At 37.9% G+C, this 8,537-nt stretch overlaps 1 protein-coding gene across 3 annotated transcripts in view; it reads right to left on the bottom strand.

Annotated features, from left to right (window-relative positions):
• Positions 1–3,972: 3,972 nt before the first annotated feature.
• The window catches only part of STX7 (syntaxin 7), a 31,138-nt gene continuing 26,573 nt past the window's right edge, over positions 3,973–8,537 (bottom strand). For 2 of the 3 annotated variants that reach the window (XM_036380800.1, XM_036380801.2), the window contains exons 9-11: positions 7,913–7,995; positions 6,043–6,253; positions 3,973–5,384 (exon numbers count right to left, since the gene is read on the bottom strand). In XM_036380800.1, coding sequence (XP_036236693.1) covers positions 5,254–5,384; positions 6,043–6,253; positions 7,913–7,995 — 425 coding nt within the window. In that variant the 3' untranslated portion in view covers positions 3,973–5,253. The remainder of the gene's footprint in view (positions 5,385–6,042; positions 6,254–7,912; positions 7,996–8,537) is intronic. The other variant, XM_054514374.1, reaches the window with a different exon arrangement.

Raw genomic sequence — 8,537 nt, 5'->3', positions numbered from 1 at the left:
CTGCTAGTGACTTCCAATATTCTTTGTGTTTATTTTTACCTTTCCCCTTTTACAATTTTTAAAATATGTAAGACATATTATGAGATGTGACAGTAATAAAAAGAAAAAGCTTCAAAATTATTATTTTTCTTGTGCTAACAAGCATTTTAATCTAGGTTATTTTTGTCTAAAATCAGAAAAATATATTTTATCAGCAGTAGCAAAGAAGTGATGTTTTCATATACAGAGATATGACTATTAAAGAGCAGACATTTATACTGAATATTTCTTTTTAGGATATTCTTGCAAATGCAGAGTCATAGAATAGTTTGGATTGGAAGGACCCTTTAAAAGTAACCTAGTCCAGCCCTCCTGAAATGTGCAGTGACATCTTCAACTAGATTAGGTTACTCAGTAATTAGTAATTAGAGCCCAGTTCAGCCTGGTCTTGAATGCTTCCAGGGCTGGGTCATCCACCACCGTTCTGGGCAACCTATGTCAGCATTTCACCACCCTTATTGTAAATAATTTCTTCCTTATATCTAATCTAAACCTACCCACTTTTCAGTTTAAAACCATCCCCCTTGCCCTATCACTACACATCCTTGTAAAAAGTCCCTCTCCAGTTCTCTTGGAGGACTTCTTCAAGTACAGGAAAGCCACAATTAAGTTTCCCTGAATTCTTCTCCAGGCTGAACAAACTCAACTCTCTCAGACCTCAGAAAGGAGGTGCTCCAGCCATTTTGTGGCCCTCCTCTGTGGCTGCACCATACCCACAAGTGGGATGCATTCCCTTTCCTGAGTACTTTTCTGATATTTGAAATAGTGATACTTGGGATAGGAGCAAACCAAATCACTACAGCTGTGCTCAACACTAGACATTCAATACAGCCAACAGGAAAAGTTAAAAATTAGTTGAGAAGCAAGCTACAGCAACATTTGTTGCTCTCTAACTCTAAAAGTTGAAGATTTTGCTAACTTTTCTGGTTATTCCTGTATTTGTGGAGTTCTTTAGTATTATGCAAACACAACTCCCTTTATCATAGAAGGATATAATGTATCAGGATACACAAAGCTAAGTAAATGCTTACTATGTCATCTGCATTCTTGAGCTACAAAAACCCCTGTAGCATCAGGGGCCTCCTCAGAGCTCCCTACAAGGACAAAAATGTCTGGAAGCTGATTGCTTTTAGATATTCATTCTTGCAACCCTTATACTGCAATAGCATCTAGAATGGCTCTGCAGGTGGGCACCTCATCAGAGGATAATTAGTCCTCACTCCATAACAGCTTTGGGTGAGAGCTCTGGATTTAATTGCAAACTGAAAGAGAAAGCTGTGTGGTACCCACTTAAGCAGCACTTTGCACCACATGTACCCTAAGAAACAGAAAGTCATCAACTGTTGATACCCAGCAGCAAGGAGATCTCTGCACTTTCCTCTCTCACTGGTGCTCTTGAAATCATCAACGCGGTTCAAGCAGAATTAAACAAAAGCCAAGCAAGTAATTTCTCTCACATGTGATACTCAACCACACAGTGCTTGAAACATCCTAAGCCAGCGATAAACTATGAGGGTATTGGTTCAACTTCACTAACAGATCATGTCATTCTCTCCATCCCTCCCCCCACCTTTAGACTCCTTACTCGTTTTTGTCATGTTTTCAAACTACTGATATCCAAAATCTAGCCCACCCCTCTGACACCAAGCATATTTGCTGACAATACACACACATTGTAGGGGTGGGTGACTTAAGAAAGCTCCTAGGTATGAAGTGAGCTTGGTATTAGTATTGTACACCCTGCTGATTACCAGAACAATTTAAAAGGGTTCAGGGAAAAAGAAAACAAAAACCTTTAAAAAGCTGTGTGCCCCTGTGATTTTCAGCCCTTTGAAAAAGTAAGAAAGAACAGAAAAACACCCCTGGGGTGTGGTTAAGATAACTACAAAGGAACTCTTCTTAGCAGGTTCCTTCAGTAAAATGAAAGGTGCTTTGATTGCATTTTTTGGCCTTCCTAATCTGACAGATATTGGTGGATAATTCAGAACAGCCAAAATCTTTGTTCTAAAAACATTGACTCATACATGTTACACCCAGATGTTTTATTGGGCTCTTAATAGATATCAAAGCTTCCTTCAAAAACTTGGAAGTTGCATTTCATACATTTAAGAGTGTATGCACGTAGGGGAGGGAAATAATAGAGAGAAGCTCCATTAAGAGCAGCTTAGAAAGGAGTATTTATGCCCCCCAACATGGACACTCTAAATACAACCCATCCCAGCACTTTGTTTCTGCCTAATCAAGTTTGAAAATGAACAGCCCCAAGTTCCTTAATGTGCAATTAGGGCCTTGCAGGCTGGTCTCCCCAACAGGTACAGGAGATTGTGTATAAACATTCCAGCACTGACCTCCCCACCAGCAGCAGCAGCCACCATACCTGCCAGAACATCCCTGTGACTTCTGAGAACTGGCTCATTGTCTCATCCAGAGGTAAAGAGCTCCAGTATCCCACCTCCATAGGATTCAAGGAAGAATTCTTTCATCTGAGAGCATGTGGGGGAGGCACCCCCACATCACAAGCAGGGTTTTATTTCAATTAATCATGAATGAAAGAAAGCAAGGCACCCACAGGCACTCTCAGCAGCACTCTTCTCCCCAAGAGTGCCCCCACCACTAAGACCAGAGAGCAGCTGAACAGGCACATGAGTCTGAAAATAGAGACAATTCCATGTGGGAAATAAAGACATGCACATAAATCAGACACAGAAGAGCAGAGACCGTAGGTTGCAGCAGGGGTTCAGGAAATGCAATGCTGTGAAACTTGCAGAATTTCCAAGTTATTTGGTGCTGTTGCCCCAGCTTGATTCTCATCAGCTCCTCATAGTGGAGGCTTTTATGTACTGGCTGTCCCACCTTGCAGTCACTACTGGACAAACTCAGTAAAGAGGGTATTCACCCCTTTACAAGGTAAACAATCAAACAAGATAGTAAATATACCATCTCTTCCTAAGAAAAATATTCTTTAAGGTGGTATGCATTTTAGTAGAGAATCCTCCTAATAGAAAACCAAACAAGAAGAACAAATGCAATGTAATGAGTATCAAGCATAGACAGAATTTCTGATCTGTCATGAGTCAGAGGTGAAGTTCTGCTGCCAAAGAGCTTTTTTCATTCCTCAGCATGTAAATAAAATCAGTCACTGACAAAGACAGTTATGAGGTATTGCAACAGGGAAAAGATTCTCCTGTGTAGGGGGATAGAACGTAAGAAAATAAAGGTAGTATAGAAAGTAATTTTACCCCTTAAGGATTTGCATCTGAGCCAACTGGGAAGAGCTCTCTCCAGCTGAGAGATTGGGAACAGGCCTGACTATAACAGGCCACAACTGTAGCCAATAATAAGAGTGCTATAAAAGAGTGGATTGGTTGGTTGAGAGGGAACTGGAGTTAGTTGGCTGCTACGAGAAGAAGGAAGAGTCAGTGCTTAGAGGAGCTGCCTACCAGAAACATCAGGGAGGTATGGAACTCTAGCAATATGGAACCCTTGCAATATAATGACAATGACAATAGAGCTCTTGTAATATTATGACAACACTCCTGAGTGAATGGGATTAGGTCATCCTTCTGTGCCTGTTTGCAGTAGCGCAAAGAGTTTGTTAAACAGTAAAGCCAGGAAATTTCCAAAGTCAGTTTTAGCTCATTGGTAAGAAAGCTACCTGGCTAACTGTTGAATGCTGTTCTAGTTTAGACTAGTGTAGTCTGAAACCAAAAATCTCACAGCATTAGCGTCACTAGCTGGACATACAAGATCCAGAAGTATTTTCATTGACAATGTGAAGTACAGTACAGGAAGAGAGATTCCCTGGGGCCGCCTCACCAGCTGAGCTAAAATTCTCTGGAGTTGTTCAGAGAAGTTTCAATCATTCACATAAAGGCAAAGACAACAGCTGTGCTTTTAAAGATGGATTCTGAAAAAAAAACAATACTAGAAAAGTGCACTCTTTAAAAGGCCTTTATTCTGGTTGCATGGTTACAATTCATTTATGCTTACAGTTAGATTCTTCCCAAATAATATTTCATAGCTCACCATGTACACAGTGTATTCTCTATCATTCTGGTATGGAGGAACTCTAAAAAATACAAATTAAGTGACTTTTATCTGTACACTTTTCAGATTAGTTAATCAAGATTAAGTAAAAAGGCAAATAGATTAATTGGCAAAAAAGTGGTTTTACATTTTTAATATATTAGTACAAAATGGCACAAAAGGAAAAAAGGTCATTTTAAAGGCTATAACCATCAAACTTTTTAAATGCTTTCAGTCAGTTCAACTGATTTTAACTTAATTTCAAATACCAGTGTTGAACTTAGAATTGAACTTGTAATCTTCTTTTCTTAAGCTGTGTGAACGACATCACATTCAACTTTGTACCTGTTCATGGAAACTAAATCACAGCAGTTTCAGAACAGTGACATTCAAGTGCAGCTAGGAAGTTGGGAATTTCTATTCTTCCCAGTAAGTCTATGAAGTCACAGACTAGAGCATATTTTTGTCTAACCAAATTCACTCATGCACACTTCAGATGCAAAGATACCAGATGTGTGCAATAAAACACAGTATTTCCTAATGCAAGGACTGGGAAAAAAAATCACATAACTACATCATTCAACCTTCCTACCTTTCCAGGAGGCTTCTAGACATAACCATACTTGATGCCAGATATAGAGATAAATTGAACATTTAAAAGATCTCAAGCAAACTGAAGGCTTAATTCACAGGCTTCAGGTATAAAAGAGAGATCACATCAACTTCAGCAACCTATGTTTTATGTTTGAACTACCCATATCAAATGGGTAGGTGAATGCGATGGAAGGGAAAGAGAAGAAATATATTTCTAACTTAAAAATAAATTCTGAGATGTGAATTTGTTGCCTCAAGCAACAATTCAGGAGTTTGTTTTGGCAGCAACATTTAGCAATACCCCAAAAGATAATTACCCACCCTGTCAACACAAGTTATCCTTACTTTGATTAGCCCCCTAAACTTTAAGATGTTTCATGTTTAAATTAACAGAACAGTTTATGATCTTGACTGTTATTTTCCTGGTAACACAGTACCCACATCTGAGAGGCCAGGCAGCTACACTGATGGCAGTACTGAGAACATTACTTCTCAAGTTAAAACAAAAAGTCTTATAAAAAAAGTAAGCGTGATGAAATACAGAACCACTATTTTACTCAGCTTCACAATGAGCAAACCATGATTATGAATTTCCTAATTTAAATACAAATTACAACGCTTTCTCCAGAGACTTATCTTACAATTAACCATATGATGACTCCAAGAAGCAATGCTCCAACAGCAAGTATAATAATGAGTATGCACATCTTCTTTCGGGATTTTTGCTGGCAAAAGAGAAAAAACACAGTTGATTGAAAACTGTACCACATCAGAAAACTATTCAGATGCTTTTATGGTCCTGCTACTTGTGCATTCTAACTAAATTGTGTCCTTACATATAAAGATGGTCAAGACATCTAAAGATGTTTAAGGAAAAAAAAAACTATCTACACTACTTTATAGCTATATTATTCAACAGAATTATTTCAGTGGTATTTTCTGGTACACATAATTAATTAAAACACAGTAATGTAATGAATGGATATAATTAAAACTCTGGGGGAAGTAACATGAGGTGACAGCATAGAGAGGAAAATGGACAATCAGTTGCACAACAGAGAAAGTAGAAATGGTCTGCTAGAAAAAAAAGACTATTAGTGTATATACAGAAGGGAACAACAGACTACAATTTTGGGCTGCTGTGTATCCATTCACAGTTATTTTAAAGGTGTTTTTGCCAAGTTTCTTAGGTAGAACTTCCTCTTAAAGAAAACAAACAAAAATAACCAAACAAAAGAGACATGACTAGAGAACCACTTAAATAGATGTCATTACAATAAAGTCCAAGCTATGAGCATGTTGAGAACTTTCACATTTCCCATACAGGTCTATAACTTGAGATACCAAAGCACTCAAGAGCAGCAGCAGTCTTTCATCCTTTACCTGAAGGGTATAGAATCTGAAGGTTTCCAGAGGATGGAAGAAAATTACCAAATGGGTTTCTCAGGCTTTTGCTAATAGCCAAGGAATAACAACTCAGATCTTGGGATTCTAGGTCATAGTCCCAGAAGTAAAGGCAGTCTTTGCTGTACTTGGCAAAAGTTCTTCTGCCTGGGTGGTTTTGATGTTTTGGGTTTTTTAAATTTTTTTCTCTCTGAAGAACAAGATCTGTGTCAGTTCTTCATAGAAGCTGTCAGTTCTCTAACCAGTAATAGCCAGACCACCACATTTCATAAAAATTCTTTTAGTTTTATTGTCTCATTGCCACTTCTCCCACCATCAGGCTAAGATTTCTTAATTTCATTGTTTTACTTGCTAGAACTCAATAAGCTTGCTGGAGTACCTTCCCCCTCTGTCCATTATCATTTCCTTACACTCACAATCTCTTTCTTCTGCATCCTGCTGACCCCCTTCTTACCAGAACTGCATTGAAGTCAAACATTTCCCCTGTAATACTCCTTAAGCAAGGCATGGCAAACTTATTTCAACATACAATTGATCATCCTTTCCAAAGTGCTGAAGCAGCCTGGCTTTGCCCATATTGCTCTGCAGTGTGAATGCACTCCACAGGGCAGATGAGTGATACAGAGCTCATCCAACCACAAACAGGAGCTGTAGGAGTATCAACAGCCTTGTCCCTCCCCACATACCTGGGCCTCTAACACTCCCTTGAGAGGGTTAGGCCAGATACAATAGTTGCCAAAATTTTTCAGCACCTTGTAACAATGATAAGTTTTCAAGCAAAGGAAAGCAAATCCAAAGCAAACTACACAGTCCTTTCATCAGCAACTCTGCAGTGTTTGGTGCCTCTTGCAAGACCCACTGAACAGAAGCTTGTCAAGTCTTGATAACTTTCCTTTGAGATTGGAAGATCCTTTCCTCCTCAAAATAAATCATGAAGCTTTTCATTTTAAATTTCAACTAGAAAACTTATACCTTACACTGAAATTTTTGGCTATTTTTTTTTTCTGGAATTTTTAAAGTATCAAAATAGGAGTCATCAAACATACTTAATGTGACAATTAGTCCCAGCGAGAATACAGTTCAAGGATGCATCCCCTCTCCTACTTCTGAAATCAGCAGGCAGCCTCTCAGACATTCTGTCACTCATTTACTACTAACACACATAAGAGGGTTTTTTAAAAAAAAAGTCTAAGGACTAACTCTAACTTAAAGGGGAAGATTAGTAATTAGAAATACTATTACTTTATATAAATATTATATATTAGTTTTATATATATATAATAATACTATTATTTCTAATAAGTTCCAAAAATGTTATAAAGAAATGGCATTTAAAGGTATTAAAGGTCTTTTCAAAAAAGTTTGACAGTTTGAAATATGTTTTTATCATCAAAGTAGCAAGTAAAAAAAGCTGGATATATACAACATCAGGAAGATTTTAGACAGCAAAAATTGGTAATAACTGGCCACATCTTCAGAAGATTTTCCTGCCTATCTTCCCTACTCCACCAGTGATCTCCAAAGGCTTGCTCTCCCATATACAGGAACCTTTAACTTTTTGAATTATAAAAGTAGGAGTCTCTTTGTGTAAGGATTTTTGTTGGTTTTGGAATTTTTGTTTAAGTAAAGGTGTAACTCCAGGTGTTCTCACAGAATCGCATAAGATACTGAAACAGTCTGGCTGGAAACAGAGGAAACCCAAAGCTTTCAAAAGTCACTGACTTATTTTATATTGACCTAGAAATACCATTGTAGTCTAACATAAACCTTTAAGTCTTCAAGCCTTGAGGAATTTGCTAGGCAAAATCTGGAGTGCATAAGCAGGACAGTTTCACACAACTGGCATTACCTGGTAGTTTGCTGCTCTTGACAGCTGCTGGTTTGCTTGCTGCACATGTACATCTGCACTTTCCACATTGGCTTCTATGCTGTCTTTGTTTTGAAAAGAAAGATTGCAGATTTTGATAAGTCATAACCCAGATAAAGATTTGGAATGCTGAAATATACTTGAGAGCATATAAACAGCTGCCCCAAAATTCTGGTGTATTCATCAATGTACCTTGGATTATGAAAGCTTGATCCATCCTACACTTATGCTTGAGCTCATTCCAAAACTGCCCAGGCAATACTTGGCTGAATTCATGTCAGGTAACAGCTCTCCTGTTCTGCATGCAGGGCTAAAACTTTGATACCAACTGAGGCAGAAGTTTTTCAGTACTTCTACCTTTTTTTTTTTTTTCATTTTTAAATTACCTTTTACTTGTCCTCCAACTTGCTACTGACTACTCTCTGCTCAGATTAAAAGAAGTCCTAAGGTTTATGAAACAGAGGCAATGGACCAAACAATACCCAAGAGGCATGATTCTAGTTTGGTGTTCTATCATATTGACACAGATTGTATTTTTTTCCAATTTTATATACAAACAGTTCTAAAAACTACTTTAGAGACATTTTATATACATGAAAAATTATAT

The sequence above is a fragment of the Molothrus ater genome, chromosome 3 (assembly GCF_012460135.2).
Source record: "Molothrus ater isolate BHLD 08-10-18 breed brown headed cowbird chromosome 3, BPBGC_Mater_1.1, whole genome shotgun sequence".
NCBI classification, from domain to species: Eukaryota; Metazoa; Chordata; class Aves; order Passeriformes; family Icteridae; genus Molothrus; species Molothrus ater.
The sequence above is the reverse complement of the archived record's forward strand: the minus strand, read 5'-3'. Positions and strand labels throughout refer to the sequence as shown.